Source organism: Stigmatopora argus, chromosome 5, assembly GCF_051989625.1.
Source record: "Stigmatopora argus isolate UIUO_Sarg chromosome 5, RoL_Sarg_1.0, whole genome shotgun sequence".
Classification (NCBI taxonomy): Eukaryota; Metazoa; Chordata; class Actinopteri; order Syngnathiformes; family Syngnathidae; genus Stigmatopora; species Stigmatopora argus.
In genome coordinates this window covers 11,050,905-11,069,679 of record NC_135391.1, presented here as the reverse complement: position 1 = coordinate 11,069,679, position 18,775 = coordinate 11,050,905, and the positions used below count along the sequence as shown (strand labels likewise).

General features: G+C 41.3%; 4 protein-coding genes across 15 annotated transcripts in view; 3 read left to right on the top strand and 1 right to left on the bottom strand.

Moving 5' to 3' along the window:
• Window positions 1-1,980: 1,980 nt before the first annotated feature.
• On the top strand, window positions 1,981-2,915 carry LOC144074940 (uncharacterized). The gene has a single exon (XM_077601642.1). The coding sequence runs from the start codon at window positions 2,127-2,129 to the stop codon at window positions 2,742-2,744; it is 618 nt and encodes a 205-aa protein (XP_077457768.1). The 5' UTR covers window positions 1,981-2,126; the 3' UTR covers window positions 2,745-2,915.
• LOC144074939 (macrophage-expressed gene 1 protein-like) lies at window positions 2,834-8,500 on the top strand. Of its 4 annotated transcripts, XM_077601637.1 has the most exons (4): window positions 3,358-3,612; window positions 3,884-4,014; window positions 4,559-5,095; window positions 6,597-8,500. In XM_077601637.1, the coding sequence occupies exons 3-4, from the start codon at window positions 4,646-4,648 to the stop codon at window positions 8,286-8,288; spliced, it is 2,142 nt and encodes a 713-aa protein (XP_077457763.1). In that variant the 5' UTR covers window positions 3,358-3,612; window positions 3,884-4,014; window positions 4,559-4,645; the 3' UTR covers window positions 8,289-8,500. The 4 variants fall into 4 exon arrangements, with proteins under 4 accessions (XP_077457767.1, XP_077457763.1, XP_077457766.1 ...); XM_077601641.1 differs by lacking the exons at window positions 3,358-3,612; window positions 3,884-4,014 and adding an exon at window positions 2,834-2,984 and having other exon boundaries at window positions 4,701-5,095; XM_077601640.1 differs by lacking the exon at window positions 3,884-4,014 and having other exon boundaries at window positions 4,701-5,095.
• Window positions 8,501-10,081: 1,581 nt separating this feature from the next.
• LOC144075006 (uncharacterized) lies at window positions 10,082-14,411 on the top strand. 9 transcript variants are annotated; one of them, XM_077601748.1, is made up of 8 exons: window positions 10,082-10,250; window positions 10,316-10,518; window positions 11,829-12,026; window positions 12,596-12,682; window positions 13,533-13,624; window positions 13,971-14,062; window positions 14,146-14,236; window positions 14,331-14,411. In XM_077601748.1, the coding sequence occupies exons 1-3, from the start codon at window positions 10,121-10,123 to the stop codon at window positions 11,883-11,885; spliced, it is 390 nt and encodes a 129-aa protein (XP_077457874.1). In that variant the 5' UTR covers window positions 10,082-10,120; the 3' UTR covers window positions 11,886-12,026; window positions 12,596-12,682; window positions 13,533-13,624; window positions 13,971-14,062; window positions 14,146-14,236; window positions 14,331-14,411. The 9 variants fall into 9 exon arrangements, with proteins under 9 accessions (XP_077457874.1, XP_077457872.1, XP_077457871.1 ...); XM_077601746.1 differs by having other exon boundaries at window positions 14,146-14,244; XM_077601745.1 differs by lacking the exon at window positions 14,146-14,236.
• A 258-nt stretch (window positions 14,412-14,669) lies between these two features.
• Window positions 14,670-18,775, bottom strand: part of pcsk5b (proprotein convertase subtilisin/kexin type 5b) — a 55,577-nt gene continuing 51,471 nt past the window's right edge. Inside the window, exons 37-43 of the mRNA XM_077600426.1 lie at window positions 18,098-18,436; window positions 16,318-16,492; window positions 16,049-16,126; window positions 15,462-15,527; window positions 15,344-15,379; window positions 15,023-15,122; window positions 14,670-14,789 (exon numbers count right to left, since the gene is read on the bottom strand). Coding sequence (XP_077456552.1) covers window positions 16,078-16,126; window positions 16,318-16,492; window positions 18,098-18,436 — 563 coding nt within the window. The 3' untranslated portion in view covers window positions 14,670-14,789; window positions 15,023-15,122; window positions 15,344-15,379; window positions 15,462-15,527; window positions 16,049-16,077. The remainder of the gene's footprint in view (window positions 14,790-15,022; window positions 15,123-15,343; window positions 15,380-15,461; window positions 15,528-16,048; window positions 16,127-16,317; window positions 16,493-18,097; window positions 18,437-18,775) is intronic.

Below are 18,775 nucleotides of genomic sequence, written 5' to 3'. Positions count from 1 at the left end.
AGAAGAAATCTACAACTGTGTAAATAAGTAAAGAGACATTAAAATGGAAATATCAAACCGGGGACAAAACACTTTACCCAATCTTTCAAAAAACTAATATCAAGTCCACCATATATGAATCAGATGTTCTACACACATTTCACTTATATACTAATAATTTCTATTTGAAATATCCAGTATGTATTAGAACATAGGTCCCTAAAGTTGCAAGAGACAATGTACAACATACATGTTTTAACTTTTATTTCCACATAAACTTCAATTTTGTCATTGAGGGAGTACTACAGACCTATTTGGTATTTAACCAAAATATCTAAAAGCATTTGTTTTTTTCAGATTTGTTCTCAGGACAGGAATAGCCTTGAATACCCTTTCCTTTAAACTGTATGATTTAGCGAAAACACAAATGTGGGTAACATTCCACAAGCTTCTTGTTTTGGTGAATGAGTAATGGTTTCATAATGGGTGAGTGGCTTTTCAGCTTTTTTGCACAGTGGACAAAGACACTTTCATAGCAGCTTCACCCAGCATCTTCACAAGGTCTTCGGGGTACGTGACACCACACAGTGCATAATTCTACAAGTTCTTGCCGTCTTCGTTCTACCTTCAGGCCCACTGTTATTATCGGGAGGACTGAATACTGAAAAAAATGCACCTGCTTGTTGCCATTTTCTCAATCTAAAAGTGTAAACAGTTGATTACAATACTGTTGTTTCAGAAGAAACCACATTGTTTTGCTGGATGAGTTGGAATAGTTTGGACACGCCTGCTATACATAGAGGGTTCTCATTTAACTTGCCACCCATTGCAGTCACAATTCATTGGAAGTTTAGCACTATCATGAGATTGAAAGTGCATTCACTGCCAATCTTCCCAGTTGAAATGAATTGGACATCTATCATTGTCAAAAGCGGGCAATGAGTATAACACTATGGAATGAAATAAGATTTAGATGACATTAGCCCCAATATTACACTAGTTTAAATAATCAGTGTTTAAATTGAATTTTCATTTCTAATTATTAACCAATACATTTATGAATTTAGAAAAGGATGACAAATACAATCATACATTCATTTTCTGAACAGCTAGGGTCACGGGGGATGCTAAAGCCTCTCATCTCATCTCATTTTCTGAACCACTTTATCCTCATTAGGGTCACGGGGGGTGCTGGAGCCTATCGCAGCTGACTCCAGGCCAGAGGCGGGAGACACCCTGAATCGGTGGCCAGCCGATTGCAGGGCACAAGGAGACGGACAACCATGCACACTCACACCCAGGGTCAATTTAGACTGTCCAGTCAGCCTATCATGTATGTTTTTTATTTTATGTGGGAGGTAACCAGAGTACCCAGAGGAAACCCACACAGGCCCGGGGGGAAAATGCCAAATCCACCCAGGTGGACCGACCTGGATTTGAACCCAGGACCCCAGAGCTGTGAGGCTTACATGCTAACCACTCAAGCCGCCGGGCCGGCATAAAGAATACAATCATGTATATAATATTTAAAAAAAAAACATTTTTTTGTTGACTACACGATCAGGTCTTCATGAGGTTAATTAAAAAATAGATGCATAATTTAAAACAAAACATCTAGACTTTTAACCAATATAAATAATGTGCATTATTGGATAACAATGCATAATAAACGACTTTTTAATTGTGGATAAACATATCCGTCAATTCAGCCCTCCACATTAAATTAATTAAAAAAAAAATCACCATCAAATCATCATCTGATGACTGTATAATGATGACGTAGAGTGCTCCACCACGTGGAGGTGTAGCGTAATCACACCTAACACTTTGTACTAAAGGCACCAGACTCTCTCAGACGCTCACGTACAGAGAGAAGATGACTCCAACAAACATTATGAAACCCTTTTTTCAAATGCGCTCCACAGCTCATGAGGACGTTTTAAAGGAGACCAGAGAAGGAGATACAGGGACGCGCTTCGTTATGGTTTTGCCAGCGGACACGACAGTTCTTCGCATCAGGATTTCAAAATAAAAGAATAAAAATAAAAAACCAAAAAGATTTTTAAAAATAATAACAGAAACCTCTCTCTAACTACTTTTATTAGTATCTGAGAATACTTAATTTGGGAACGCAAGTACATTCTACAATGTCTCTGGCACTCGAGGTCACGTCTCCAATGAGACCGACGAAGAGGACCGCCCCCCCGGTGTCTATCCGCATCCTAAACGCCATCTCCTCCTACGGGGCTCCGCGCGGCGTGTCGCTGGTTGCCCTTAAGAAGGTGCTGAAAGCCCACGGCTACGATGTCATCCGAAACCGAGCTCGAATTCGCCTCGCTCTGCGCCGATTGGTGGCCAAAAAAGTCATCTTGCGCACGCGGGGGAAAGGGGTCTCCGGTTCCTTCAAACTCAACCCCAAACCCCCCAATCGCCGCAGGAGGCGGGGAGAAAAGAAGGGCGGGGCCAAGAAGAGAAGGAGGAGGAAGGCAAAGAGGAAAAAGTCCAAGGCAAGGAAAGCCAGGAGGGGACGCTCCAGAAGAGGGCGCTCTAGGAGGGGACGCTCCAGGAGAGCGCGCTCCAGGAGGGTGCGCTCCAGGAGAAGACGCAGGAGGGCCCCGCCTGCCAGGAAAAGGTCGACTAGGAGGAGGAGAAGGGCTCCGAGAAGGAAGACCCCCCAAAAGATCAGGAGGGTCCGACGCAAGAGGACCAAGTCCGCCAAGATGCGCAGGAGGTGGAGGAGGAGGAGCGGAAGGCGGTACAGATGATCCACGGCCTCCGTGGCATCCCAACACCCACATGGACCATGTATTTATGAACCTGTAGCGTCTATGCTAATCTTTCTTCCTGTATCGGAATTCATAATCCCGTTGGCTGTTGCAGCACTTCCTTTCTGAAATGTCCATGTTATCAATCCAAATAAAGTCACTTACAAAGACTTCCATTGCTTTTGAACCGTATGACAAGTGACGATTTCCCGGTGGATAATTGAAAAGGCTGCAGACAAAGTAAGTATTTAAAGTATATATCAAAGTAGGACGAAAACATTTTGTGCCCTCTTTTATATTGCTGAAACTGGACAGCGCCCTGGAAATTATTATTATTATTATGTACATATTGTTATTTTTAGCCCTTCACCCAATTTATGCCCCAAAACTGCACTGTAGCACACCCACATAAGCTCCACCGCTGGGGGGCACAGCCAGGGCTCAACTAGTTTTTGAAGTAACTCATTTGGGAAACCTACTAGCCCAGGGGTGGCCAAGTCCGGTCCTCGAGAGCCGTTATCCGCTCTGTTTTCCATATCTCCCTCCACCAACACACCTGAATCAAATCATCGGGATTGGTATCAAGCTTCTGGACAGCTTGCTGATGAGTTGATTATTTTATTCAGGTGTGTTGGTGGAGGGAGATATGGAAAAGAGACCGGATTGTGGCTCTCGAGGACTGGAGTTGGCCACCCCTGTACTAGCCCATGAAACTTTGGGTCTTCCCCTTTTTCAGGATTTACTTTGTACTTCTGCTTTGATAAGAGGAAGTCTGCAGGTTAGGGACAAAAATGCTAACAAACCTAAAAAATACTAATTTGAGGCTGATTCTCACCTGGAAATCTTCAGAAACACTACATTAAACAAAGTAAGTGTTTAAAGTATATATCAAAGTAGGATGAAAACATTTTGTACCCTCTTTTATATTGCTGAAACTGGACAGCGCCCTGGCAATTATTATTTTTATGTACATATTGTTATTTTTAGCCCATTACCCAATTTATGCCCCAAAACTGCACTGTAGCACACCCACATAAGCTCCACCGCTGGGGGGCACAGCCAGGGCTCAACTAGTTTTTGAAGTAACTCATTTGGGAAACCTACTACCCCATGAAACTTTGGGTCTTCCCCTTTTTCAGGATTTACTTTGTACTTCTGCTTTGATAAGGGGAAGTCTGCAGGTTAGGGACAAAAATGCTAGCAAACCTAAAAATACTAATTTGAGGCTGATTCTCACCTGGAAATCTTCAGAAACACTACATTAAACAAAGTAAGTGTTTAAAGTATATATCAAAGTAGGACGAAAACATTTTGTACCCTCTTTTATATGGCTGAAACTGGACAGCTAAAAACTTAAATTTTTAGCCCATCACCCAATTTATGCCCCAAAACTGCACTGTAGCACCCACAAGCTCCACCGCTGGGGGGCACAGCCAGGGCTCAACTAGTTTTTGAAGTAACTCATTTGGGAAATCTACTAGCCCATGAAACTGGGTTTTCTCTCTTCCCCTTTTTCAAGATTTACTTTCACTTCTGCTTTTGGATGTCTTTGATAAGGGGAAGTCTGCAGGTGAGGGACAAAAATGCTAGCAAACCTAAAAATACTAATTTGAGGCTGATTCTCACCTGGAAATCTTCAGAAACACTACATTAAACTAAATTTTCTCAGCAGGTTTGTAAAAATGGATTTTAGGTTCCATTATTTAAAAGCTTGATTAGAGATTAAAAGTTATTCAGTGGGATATATTGTTTCTTAGGTGAAACAGACTTACCAAAAACAATATTTAATCACAAGCACCGTTCCTCAACCACAGGTTCCTCTTCAAGGTCATATGACAAGAGGGAGGAACTCCTGAAACTTAACTTCAGCTCTCTTAGCCTACATTTTTGACACATTCAAGATGAAGGCACCAGTGACTTTCCTTGTTCTGTCTCTCCTCCACGTTTGTTTGGCAGTTCCTGTCAGCCGTCCGACCAACTGGCTAGGGCAATGTCGAGCGTCCGGCAACCCCTCCATCACAGCTCTAGGGGCACTACCTGGCGGGGGCTGGGATAACCTCCGAAACATGGATATGGGACGGGTCATGAACCTCAGCTATTTCAATTGCCAGACCACTGAAGACGGGCTCTACTACATCCCAGATGAAGTGTTTGTTATACCACACAAAGAGACTGGAGTGGAGACCAACTCAGAGATGATCAAATCGTGGCAGGAGCATAAAAGCTCACAGTCCCGTGGGATAAATGCTGATGTGTCATTCTTTTCTTTGCTGAATGGCAAATTCTCTGTGGAGAACCAGAGAATGAAAATCCATCAGGTCAAAGACTTGTCAACCACAACCAGGGTGGAGGTAACATTTGATGAATTTGATGTGTTCACACCTTGAGCTGAATAGAAACATGTTCATGAGCAATTATATTTAAGCACTAGCATTTAACAAAAAAATCTGTCTATTAACTAATTTAACAAGCCCTGCGAGTGAAAGTTTTTGTAAAGGCTTTAGAAGAATGTTAGCATTCATGAAATCAAAGGATAGATTTTTCCATCTGGCAGAATTACAATTTAAATGTCCGTATTTTCTCAGTTTAACTGTTAAATAGGCCCCCTTTTTATTTATTTGTCACTACAACAAGTGTGAACAAGTGTAACGAAATGCGATACAGGTACAGCCTGACTGGGTAAAAATAGAAAAAATATTAATTAAAACTTAAACAAGCCTGACAAGGCATACATGTGAAGAGAAAATAATTACAGTTGACAATCTGCAAACATAATACAGTGGTACCTCGTCATACGACCGCTCGTCATACAAAATGCTCGTCTTACGGGGGAAATTTCGATCGAATAATTCGCCCGTGATGCTGTCAAAATTTCGTGATGCGACCAAGCCAGGTGGCCATTGCATTTTTTTTTGCATATCTTTCGTGTATAACAATATTTACGAGCACCGGATGAGTTATTCAGACCAGGAAACGCACAACGCGCATGCGCGGGGAAAAGAGGGCTTTCCGGGTAATGAAGTATACTCGTGCACACAACGCCGACAGGCAATGGCACTCAGAATAAAACTTTACCCACAATCAATACGTGGGTAAGCTCAGCTGCTGCATTTCCTGTTATTTTTATCTCATACAAGGAGTATTATATTACTTCTCGTTGGCTGCTCATCAGAACATCAGGGGCACTGGCTCGCAACAGCATCCCCGGTAGCAACTCAATCATAGGCGCCGTTCGAGGGGATGCGACCACAGATGCTACAAGCTAAAAGGAGCCGCTAGCCAGCGCCCCCGAAGCTCCCATGAGCAGCGGAGCGATCGCTGATAAAAGACTGCTGCTCGTTGGCAAGTGGTCGTGCGTTATCCGATTGTGAGGACATTTGTGTGCATAATTTTCGGAATATTTTGAAGGGAATAGTACGACAGCAAACAGCCCATCGATAGCGAACGTGTGGGTGGAGTGTTTGTTCCGTTTACGAGTGCGTTGTGTGGAAAAAAAAACCGAAGCCCCCCGCCCCTTTTGTGCCCCTCTCCCCTCGGCGAAATCCGCCCAATTTTAGTTAGATTAAACACTTTATTTCTATTAAACCACTAGTTATGTGTTACTTTGTTAATAGATGGGGAATTAGAAGAAATACAACATATTTCCAATCCAATATCCTGTTTTTGGTGTTTTTTCAGAGGGCTGGAACGAATTATTTTTTTTTCCATTCATTTCAATGGGAAACGTCCGCTCGAGTTACGAGAACCTCGTCACACTTTCTCAGTCTCGGAACGGATTACGCTCGTATGTCGAGGTACCACTGTATCTTGGATATGTGAAAAATTGTAACAATTGATTCATTTCACTCTCAGGTACGCGACCTCCTCTACACAGTTCAGGCTCAGCCCGACTTCAGCCTTGATTCGCGTTTTGCTGAGCTAGCCAAGGAGATAGCTGATGCCATTGAAAAGAACCAAACAAGGAATGGAAACTATCTCTCAGAAAAGATGGTGTTGGAGTACGGAACCCATGTCATCACAAGTGTTGATGCAGGGGCTATGTTGGTGGAGGAGGACTACCTGAACTCCAAGTATGTGTCGGACAATGAGTCTCAGAGTTCTAGCATCAAATTTTCAGCTGGCCTGAACTTTTACAACAAACTCAAGTTTGACATAAGCAGCCAAAACACCCAACAGAGTTTGTCACTCCAGGCATATCAGTCAAACATTCAGTATTCTCTCGTTCAAAGTCATGGCAGCATCCCTTTTTATCCTGGCATCACTCTACAAAAGTGGCAGGAGGGCACCAGAAACAACCTGGTTGCTGTTGATCGGAAAGGATTAGCCTTACCCTACTTTCTAAATGCCAACACCTTACCTGATTTACCACCACCTACTGTTAACAAAGTCGCCAACTCGGTGAGAAAGGCCATCGAGCGCTATTACAAGGTCAACACGCGGCCTGGGTGCGTTGACATCAACTCACAGAACTTCAACTTCCAAGCAAATATCAACGACACATCATGCGAAGGCCCCACTGCAAATCTCACTTTTGGTGGCGTCTACCAAGAATGTATTCCCATCTCCCAAAATGCACAACCACTGTGTGATGCCCTGGCCCAGAAAAATCCAGATACAGGGGCCTTTTCCTGTAACTCACCTTACATGTCAACACTCCTACAATCAGAAATCAGACAGCAAGGTTACACCAACCACGAATGTCATGATGAAAAATATGGGTGCGGGATATTTCACTTGCGGACCTGCCATCGTCGAGTATGTCAAGACAACGCATACGTACGCTCAGCCCAGATAAAAACCTACTGGTGTTCGCTTACCGGTGAGGCACCTGTGAACTCTGGCTATCGCTTTGGAGGGTTGTATAGCCCTTCCGAGGTGAACCCCATCACCAACAGTAAATCTTGCCCAACAAACTTTTTGCCTCTGAAGTTTCTCTCAGATGGCCAGGTGATCTGTTTGAGTAAAGACTATGAAACTGGCACCGAATATGCACCGTTCGGAGGCTTTTTTAGCTGCCACTCAAATAACGCCTTGGCAGGGCAACAACGCCGCTGTCCTCCGACGTTTAGTCAGCATTTAGCTGCAGTTAGTGATGGCTGTGAAATTCTTTACTGTGTCCAGTCAAGATTATTCACAAGTGGGCAACTGCTTCCAATCCGCCTTCCTCCTTTCACTAGAGCACCACTCCTTACAGGCAAAACCACCAACACGGTACTGGTGATGACAGAAGATGAAAAAAGCTGGGTACGAGTCGGAAATAGCAAATCTTGGAAAATGGCAGGCGCGAAGGATGTTCAGAAGATTTTGGAAACCTTCAGTCCCAAGCAAAATCAAATGTCCAGTGGTGAAAAGGCTGGGGTAGCATTTGGTGTGATGGGCATGATGGCTCTGGTGGTCATGGGAGTGGTTTTTGTAAAAAGAAAACAAAACCTGCCCAGGATGACCGTGAAGAGTGGGTACACACAATTGCTCGATGAAGAGCTTGTGGATGATGGAGAGCTTGTGAATGATGGAGAGAGAGGGATTCTACAAACCAATGCTTGACATATACAGAAAAGTGTTGAGTACAGCCCAATGTCATTACATTTTTATGATTGTCGAATACTTTTTAATTAATTAGGTTCACTATTAGAAAAAATGTTTAATCATAGATTATGGCTAAAATGTTGTACCTGCATTTTCTGCATTTTTCGTTACCTGAATTTTTCATACCACTGCTTCTATGAAATAAATGGAAATGGCATTACTTTGTTAAAGGCCAAGTGACATGTTTTTATTATTGTTATTTTTTATCTTTGACAGAGTTACTTAATAAAATTATGATTGGTAAAAGGAGTTTTTTATTTATTAGCATTACTAATTGTGTCCACAATTTTGACTAGCATTATCTTATTTACATTAACCTCCTAGTTAGTACATCACATTTTTGGTTGTCACAAGACTACAATGTTAAATTTTGGACTACAAGGGCCTGGCGTCCACTTATGTGGACATCATTTTTCTCAGAAACTACATCAAGTAAAAAGATAATTCTTTGTTTTTACACTCATCAGGTCCCAATTAGCCTAAAAGAGAAAATAAAAATGCATGCCTTGCAAGAGTCTGGGTTTATATTATATTAAATTAGTCCAGTTAAGAAAGGTATAGGATTCATTTGAATTACACTGAACATATCCTACAATTTTAAAATTGGAGCTTGCATATTTCACCTCTAGAGACAAAGTTAAAAAAAACACTACAATGTCATGTGAGTCTGTTTTAAATTCACATTGTGCAAGTAAACAAGAATAAAAAAATGACCTATTTTTTTATATATTCACATATGCATAGTACTAGAAATAAATTGCTAACATCCATGAGGTCAAAACCATTTTTTAAAATTGTAATCTTTAGTGGGTTTTCTATCCCTATGCTTAAATAGATATTGGCAGAAGAGACCTAATGTTTATAGTAAGGTTATCACCTCACAGACAGGCAGGCTTAGCCACTGTATAGACCAGGGGTGTCAAACATACGGCCCCCAAGGAGGTTCGATCAGGCCCGCAGGATAATTTGAAAGTGGAAAAAAATGCATAAAAGACATGGAATTAATATTTTTAATTCGCTGCAATTCATGGATTATCCGCTAAGGGGCGCACTCTTTCCATCAGAGTAGAAGACAAGCCGCATCACTGAGACAGACTGAAAACAGCAGCAACTCCATAAATTTTCAGTATGTATTGTATGTGTATGTATGTTTCATGTATGAAGTTTACAGATTTACAGGACAGGCGAACACTTTCTTCATTACACATTTAAAATCACTCTCCTTAGTTTGTAAGGTGCACGCAGGGATTACATTTAGATTTTATATGCGTATGTGTAAGTGGTTTAAAAATTCCTTTCTTTAAAAGTCTCATTTAATCTTAAAGTGCATTACTATATTTTTCAGTACCAATTAAAGTTTTGTGCCTTTGTACAATCAGTGGGATCAGTTGCAATGCATATTTGTGAATGATAAAAGTCAATTGCACATTTGTCTAAGGAAATATGAGGTGTTTCATGAAATGTTTTGTAAAAGGATAGTTCATTCAATTTCAATATTTTCCTAATGTTCTTGTGCTTCTTTACACCAAAACAAAGGAAAGACATGATATTTGGGTTATTTATAGCAGAGCATGGTATAATTTTAATGGTCCGGCCCACTTGACATCTCCCTAGGCCGTATGTGGCCCACGATGCGAAATGAGTTTGACACCCCTGCCATAGGGTGTTGTCAACATGAGAAACTTTGTGCTAAAAAGAAGCGGATGCTGCAAAATTCTTTTATCGTGAACGTCGAGTGGGCTTTTCAGGCACTTCACAACCCGTCACCAAGCTCAACAGCGGAGACGGAGATGGAGCCCGTCGGAGCAGGTGCGGTGGGGGGCAACTATGGCACTACCATTGGCGGGCACATCGTAGAAGGTCTGGATTCCACCGATCCACCTTCTTCCCACTCGAGTTTTCGTCCTATTTCAGGCACAGGTGAACGATCCGACAAACTATCTCTTCAGTACTTTTGCTTTCAGCGTAGTTCTATTTCTGTACAGCATACGGCAACCAGCTTGTGACCCCGCTCCGTCCGGGCATGATTTCGTCCTACACCACCGGCCTGCCGCAACTCCAGCGTGGTCAGATCACCTCTGCAGTCAGCCTGCTGGAGTTGTACTGTGGTCTGCACAACTTACCACCCCCACAATACAACCTCTTCTCCTTGCTGGATCAGGGCGGGAAACTGTGGCTGGTCTACGAGGTAACCACTTTAAATAAATTCATTCGTTCATCCTCCGAGCCCCTGGACTCCTGGGTTCAAATCCCGGTCAGTCCACCTGTGTGGAGTTTGCATGTTTTCCACCGGGTACTCCAGTTTCCTCCCACGTACAAAAACATGCACGCTAGGCTGATTAGACACTCTAAATTGCCCCTCGCTATGAGTAAGTCAAGGTATTACTGTACAGTGGTACCTCGACATACGAGCGTAATCCGTTCCGAGACTGAGATCGTATGACGAGGTTCTCGTAACTCGAGCGGACGTTTCCCATTGAAATGAATGGAAAAAATTAAATTCGTTCCAGCCCTCTGAAAAAACACCACAACAGGATATTGGATTGGAAAAATGTTTTATTTCTTCTAATTCCCCATCTATTAACAAAGTAACACATAACTAGTGGTTTAATAGAAATAAAGTGTTTAATCTAACTAAAATTGGGCGGATTTCGCCGAGGGGAGAGGGGCACAAAAGGGGCGGGGGGCTTGGGTTTTTTTTCTCTCCACACAACGCACTCGTAAACAGAACAAACACGCCACCCTCACGTTCGCTATCGATGGGCTGTTTGCTGTCGTACTATTCCCTTCAAAATATTCCGAAAATGATGCACACAAATGTCCTCACAATCGGAGAACGCACGACCACTTGCCAACGAGCAGCAGTCTTATCAGCGATCGCACCGCTGCTCATGGGAGCTTCGGGGGCGCTGGCTAGCGGCTCCTTTTATAATATAATATAATATAATATTTAGCTTGTAGCATCTGTGTTCGCATCCCCTCCAACGGCGCCTGTGATAGAGTTGCTACCGGGGATGCAGGCTTTTTTTCTTTAAAAAACGACATAGTATAGTAAGGCTTTTTTTCTTAAAAAACGACATAGTATAGTAATGCTTTTTTCCTAAAAAACGACATAGTATAGTAAGGTTTTTTTCCTAAAAAACGACATAGTGTATATAGTAAGGCTTTTTTTCTTTAAAAAAAACGACATAGTATAGTAAGGCTTTTTTTCTTAAAAAACGACATAGTATAGTAATGCTTTTTTCCTAAAAAACGACATAGTATAGTAAGGTTTTTTTCCTAAAAAACGACATAGTGTATATAGTAAGGCTTTTTTTCTTTAAAAAAAACGACATAGTATAGTAAGGCATTTTTTCTTAAAATACGACATAGTATATAGTAAGGCTTTTTAATTTGTAAAAAATGACCATGTATAGTAAGGCTTTTTTCTTTAAAAAATGACCATGTATAGTAAGGCTTTTTATATAAAAAAAAAAAAACGAACACACTCTTTTACAGCATCAAGACTACAAAAATGGCGACTATAGTACGTCATCTTCCAAACATGGTCATTGAGTCGGGAGGACAAATCACCTCCTATGGGCGTGGTTACGCCCATTGGTGACGCAGCTGCTTAAATTATGCACCTGCGCAGCGTCTCGCCCCTTATCGCAGCCATTTCCATGCCGTCGGTCGAACGACTAGCACCCAAACGAGGTAAGCCCTAGACTAGAGCAATTTACTGGCCTGTGTGCATTTTTAACACCCTACCGGGAGATTTTTTTAGGAATCAATTGAGCCAAAACGCCAACAAATCTGTTAGTTTATTGCCAGGTCGAACACACCGTCGACATTTGAAGTATGGGCTCCTTGGCATGTCGCTAGCTAGCTTAGCATTAGCCTCACGACATTTGACTTCAAAATTATTTTGTCCGTATTCTCTCCATTATTGAGTCGTGGGGGAAGACTTCATTTTATCAAACAAAGCCGATATATCAACGGTCAGTCTGCCAGGTGAAGGTGTGTTGAATGTAATGATAGTTTTCACTGCGATTGCTAAACGCCCTTTTCCAATTTGTAATTCTGTTTTAAAACAAAAATCATTTATACAAAAATTGTCAAGCCGACTTTTTCCGAACTTTTAACATCAGTCTGTATATTGAATCGCTTTGTCTGGAAAGGGGAAATTAGCACCGAGCATTCACTAACTTATTTTCATTCTTTATCTTGATCATTTACTTGAAGATTTCTCTTTCCTGTAATAATTGTTTGCACTTCCCAAATAGCTTGGTTCAATCAAGATGCAGCTATTCCCGTGTGTCCAGAACCATGCACACCCTTGAGGGGAGAGGAGACTGGGCCAAGGTATCAAGGTAATACTAATGACCAAAAAAAACCCACCTAAACACATCTGTTGAATCTCCAGTCTCTGTACAGTGGGACCTTGTCATACGACCGCTCGTCATACAAAATGCTCGTCTTACGGGGGAAATTTCGATCGAATAATTCGCCCGTTATGCGACCAAGCCAGGTCTTTTTTGCATATCTTTCGTGTATAACAATATTTACGAGCACGGAACGAATAATTCAGACGAGTTCCTCCTAGGACCAGGAAACGCACAACGCACATGCAAAAAGAGGGCTTTCTGGGTAATGAAGTATACTCCTGCACACAACACTCGTAGGCAATGGCAACCTTTCTCAGAATAAAACTTCATTACCCACAATCACTACGTGGGAAGCTCAGCTATGTCATTTCCTGTTATTCTTTCTTAGGAAAGGTCCCGCCATCGTTCCTTAAAGACTATTTCTCGTTAGCAAGTGGTCGTGCGTTATCCTATTGTGAGGACATTTGTGTGCATCATTTTGGGAATATTTTGAAGGCAATACAACAGCAAACAGTCCATGGATAGCGAACGTGAGGGTGGAGGCGTGGCAAACCGCCAACATTTTATTACTATTAAACCACTAGTTATGTGTTACTTTGTTAATAGATGGCGAATTAGAAGAAATAAAGCATGTTTTCTAATCCAATATCCTGTTTTTGGTGTTTTTTCAGAGGGCTGGAACAAATTAATTTGTTTTCCATTCATTTCAATGGAAAACGTCCGCTCGAGTTACGAGAATCTCGTCATACGAGCTCATTTCCGGAACGGATAAAGCTCGTATCTCGAGGTACCACTGTATATGATAACTTTTGCACTTTGTTTTTGCACGCACCAGGTCCATGGTGATGTCCAGACCCTGGAGGACCAGGTGATCTTCCCAGGTTGCCCACTTGAAGATGATGCATCGTCTCTGAACTCTGCTCTGAGGTTAGTACCATATTTTCACGCCTATTTGGCGCATCGTTTCTTACGCCGCAGTGTCAGTAACGAGTGAGGGTGGAGGCGTGGCAAACCGCCAACATTTTATTACTATTAAACCACTAGTTATGTGTTACTTTGTTAATAGATGGCGAATTAGAAGAAATAAAGCATGTTTTCCAATCCAATATCCTGTTTTTGGTGTTTTTTCAGAGGGCTGGAACAAATTAATTTGTTTTCCATTCATTTCAATGGAAAACGTCCGCTCGAGTTACGAGAATCTCGTCATATGAGCTCATATCTCGAGGTACCACTGTATATGATAACTTTTGCACTTTGTTTTTGCACGCACCAGGTCCATGGTGATGTCCAGACCCTGGAGGACCAGCTGATCTTCCCAGGTTGCCCACTTGAAGATGATGCATCGTCTCTGAACTCTGCTCTGAGGTTAATACCGTATTTTCACGCCTATTTGGCGCATCGTTTCTTACGCCGCACTGTCAGTAACGAGTGCTATTTCTGTATTTTAGGCACGCACTATTTCGTCAGACGCTTATATATTTCATATGGATTAAGATCGAAATGTGATAGCGCTGGCTACCAGAAGCAGCTTATTTCCGGGTTATATTGTAATATATCCAAGTCAAAACATTCCAATCTCACATTATTTTATTGACTAAAGTTGCAATTTACTAACTCCCCTCTTATTTTATAGGTGATGTCCCAATCCCTAAGGTGAGGAGGATTTCTTTTTTTTTTTCAATCAGAAATTTCAATAAAAGAGATTTGAGTGTCATTTGTCTTTGTTAAAACACTTGGAGAAAAAAGACCCAAGGCCCTCAATGGTCTTTTTTTTCCTTTAATTTTTGGTGTTTGTATTTTATCATTTTAAAAAATTCTTTTTTTGGCTGTGTTATGTTGAAATTTTTTTTCTAACTGTTTTATAATAAAAATTTGAACAAGTGTTTTAATCTTGTGTACCTTTGAATAAAAACTTTCAAATGTCAAGCCACTTGTTTTTTCTTCATATAACTAGCAAAAAAGAATGCAAATGTACATTTCAAGAACTTTTATTTTTCCACAAAAAAAGGGGTTATCAGAGTGGGTCCACATAAGCCAGCTAGCATTTAAAGATGTGTTGCTGTTCATGGACAAAGAATCTCTTCTTGGCATTCTAGAAAAGTTATGTTTTACCAACGTCAGCAGGCCTAGGAGGAAAAAATAGACGTCCACTGCAGAAACAGGGCGACTTAAAATTGTCTTTATAAGAGGGATCTCGAGGGCCCCAGTCCAGTTTATTTTCCATGTCCTCCATCACACCTTGATCATTTGGGAGATATGGAAAGCATACTGGATAGGGACCCTGAGGACCAGAGTTGGAGACACCTGCTCTATAATGACAAGTACCTGAGGGGATGTTGCTGTCAAAAAGTGTGCCGTCACCCTTTTTGGGGAAGTTTGTCTGGTCATCTTTCTTCAGCGTTGATTTGGTAAACTTGGGTGGACACTGAAGAGAAGCAACATACACAATGAGTAGGTTTAGTACACATTACAAGAAAATAAACAACCTCCAACTGCAGTCCTTGAGGGCCCCAGTCCAGTTTATTTTCCATGTCCTCCATCACATCTTGATCATTTGATTCAAATGTGGTGGGAGATATGGAAAGCATACTGGATAGGGGCCCTCAAGATGTTGGTGTCAAAGGCCGTGCCACGCTCCAAAGTCACCTTTCTTTAGCATTGATTTGGTAAACTTGGGTGGACCTTGAAGAGAAGCAAAATAGAGTATTTTTAGTACACATGACATGAAAATAATAAATCAAATAACCTGAAAAACAGGTCTTACGTCATACACGACTTCTTTGGTCTTGTAGATTTGGACAGCTTCCACCATCTCCGTGGCTTTAAACCTCTGCAAAACACCACAGCATGATTATGTCATTGCTTATTTAACCATTTTGATGCACAAATGACTCCCATTCAATCAAAAAAATAAAATACGTCTCACAAAGCTCTTAGACGGAGGAAAAATGGTTGTTTAAACGAGTCAAAAATGACCCCTGCGAATGAATGTCTCGCTTAGGTTTTGTCCAAGCCCTGAAGTCTTTAGGAAAGGGAAGGGCAATGGTATATACGTATTCTATAAGTGTACTGTTTATTCCTTACACCTCCACTTGATGGCACTAGTGTGAGTGTGAGTTACCCACACAGGATCTTGCTATTAAAAATCAACGCCAACCCAGTTAAAGTGTCTTCATTCAAAATTGGAGTGTATCATGATGCTAAACAAGCTAATTTAGGAAAGCCGTGAACACTGGTCGCTGATATCTAAACATTACTGTGACAACAAAATTTCCCGAATACGGGAATAATAAATTTATCCAATCCAATTACACGGGTAGAGGAATTAGAAACTATTAAAAAAAGACTCACTTTGCCGACAAACTGCTCCTTTTTGGCCGTTATGGCCACATTCTTGATGTTTCCCAGCAGTCTGTCCTCGTTGATCGACTGAAACACACAATGGAAGGGTTTCTTTTTAAACATTAAGAGCAATAGGTGACGCAATGTAGCCAACTTGCTAGCAAACATTTGTGTTTGCATCCACGTCGGGGCTACATCACGCCAATGAAGCACGCTCCCGTCAAAAAGCACTCTTAAAATGAGAACAGGGGCTAAGAAATCCCCAAAAGACAAAGTACCGAACGCGCTGCATTGTCCTGGAAGAAGTTTGTCGGGTCTTTCTTCGGGAAATCGTCAATTCTGAGCAGCTCAGCAGTCCAACGCGCCCAGCCTCCGGCTCATCCGCCATTTTGAAAAATGGCGGCGTGGGGGCGGGTCTTTTGAACTCTGACCACAGCCACGCCTCGGCCACGCCTATTACACATAGACACAAAAAAAGACATCGTTTTCATCATAGAGTGCATTAGTCAGGGGGCTGGGGCTGCAAATACTTTTAGGTTGGGCATTAATACTTCAAAACAAATACATTGTTTTCATAATAACGTACTGTAAATACTTTTTGGTTAGGCTTTAATACTTTAAGATACAATATTGCACATTATGAACATTGCGGTGACATGCACTTCAGTGTTTGTTTTTGACTTCTAAGGTTACATACTTGGATATGCTTTTTCAATTGGGATTCATTTGGCTAAAGCAGGGGTGTCAAACATACGGCTCGCGGGCCGGAACCGGCCCCCAAGGAGGTTCGATCAGGCCCGCAGGATAATTTGAAAGTGGAAAAAATGCATAAAAGACATGGAAATAATATTTTTAATTCGCTGCAATTCATGGATTAAGCCGTATGTGGCCCACGATGCCAAATGAGTTTGACACCCCTGGTATACGTGGTCATTTTTTCAAGAAAAAAAGCCTTGGTATACATGGTCATTTTTTCAAGATAAACGCCTTAGTATAGTATGCTTTACTATACATGTTGTGGCCTTAGTATACATGGTCATTTTTTCAAGAAAAAAAGCCTTAGTATACATGGTCATTTTTTCAAGAAAAAGGCCTTAGTATACATGGTCATTTTTTCAAGAAAAAAGGCACACTATACATAGGCTATTTTCCTTGAAGAAAAATCACCATGTATAGTGTGCCTTTTTTCTTAAAAAATGACCATGTATACTAAGGCCTTTTTCTTGAAAAACTGACCATGTATAGTAAAGCATACTATACTAAGGCGTTTTTCTTGAAAAAAGGCCCTTACTATATATAGACATTTTTTTCCAAATTATAATGAGACCTTTTCCCTCTCTGGATTTACATCTTTACCTCCTTTAAGCAGGGTGAGGGCCAAAATAAAAAATATCAAAAAAGACCAACGTTACATCACAGCTGAAACTAAAAAGGCTTTGCTCAGTTTAGCCAGTACTTTGAACCCTCCTATGTTGCGAGCTCAGGATTATGAAACATTGATGGAAGCTCAAAAGTCCCGTCATACAGTTGGTAGAGACACATTATATTAGTCTTCATTTTGCCAATCAATCACTTCATTGTTTTCTGTTTATTATTAGTGGGTAAATTATAAAGTTTAGAGATGTGTATAAATTACATGTGAATATGAGATTCATCTTGCGACCAGTCACGGAAGTGTTAAGATATTGTGCGCTTTGTTTTTCAGGAAAAAAAATGTTTTGTATAAAACAAATAACTGGGAGCACTATTGTAATTATGTAATGCTGAAATGCTGCCCTACATCTGTTTCGCATTTCCTCCAATAAATCTGCTCTAATGCTAATTTATAAAAATGTGTCTTTTCCTGGAAAATTGCTATTTTGACATTTCTGTAAAATATTTTACAATGTTGAAGTTTTTTTTTCATGTAAAACGACATGCCCTTCCATACATTCATGGAGGCTCGGGTGAGAGGTCATGTGTAAGTGTAGCTCTCGTCATCATACTCCATCTCAATGTCCTCCTCCTCGTCCCCCAAAAAGCCATATTTGAACTTCCTATATACGGTGCCATCTTTACCCATGTACACAATGTCTTCTTCGTCATCGTGGTCACCATCCTCTGCCACGAAGATTCTGTCGCTGTACTGTCCGAAAGAGGACACATCAACTCGCTCCTTTGCGTTTCCCACTCCCTCGTGGTCATCGAGCTTCTCGTAGCCGCCACTTTTGGGCTTTTGGGCAGCAGTCATGCCGAGCGCCTTGGTGGAGCGTGCGTGGGTGAAGATGAAGACTGCCGCCCCGACCGCTAGAATCAGGAGAACACAAACGGTGGTCGCCGTTTTGGCAGCGCCGCCGTTTTCCCTGTCCAAGTCGGCCGCGTCTCTCAGCACAAAGTTCACGGACAGGATGCACTCCTCTAGAAAGACAAATAAAAAGATCCCTGAGTTTCGTCTTTGGAAAGGTTATCTGACCACTGGATGTTATATGGCTGAGTGTTATCAGCCTAAATTGACAATTAATAGAGAACTTGATTTTTGGAAATATCCAAAATATATATAATTTCTCTTTTATTACTAAATTACATGTGGCTCACTAGAATGTAAAGTACCAAAAAGAACATGCTGAAAATTAAACTATCAGGAACTATGCCTCACTGAACTTGTTTCATAAGGAAATTATCAATCTAATTTATAGTTACTTTTAGTACCCTTAGGACGCATTAATAATAAATCTGAAAAACCTACACTATAATTTA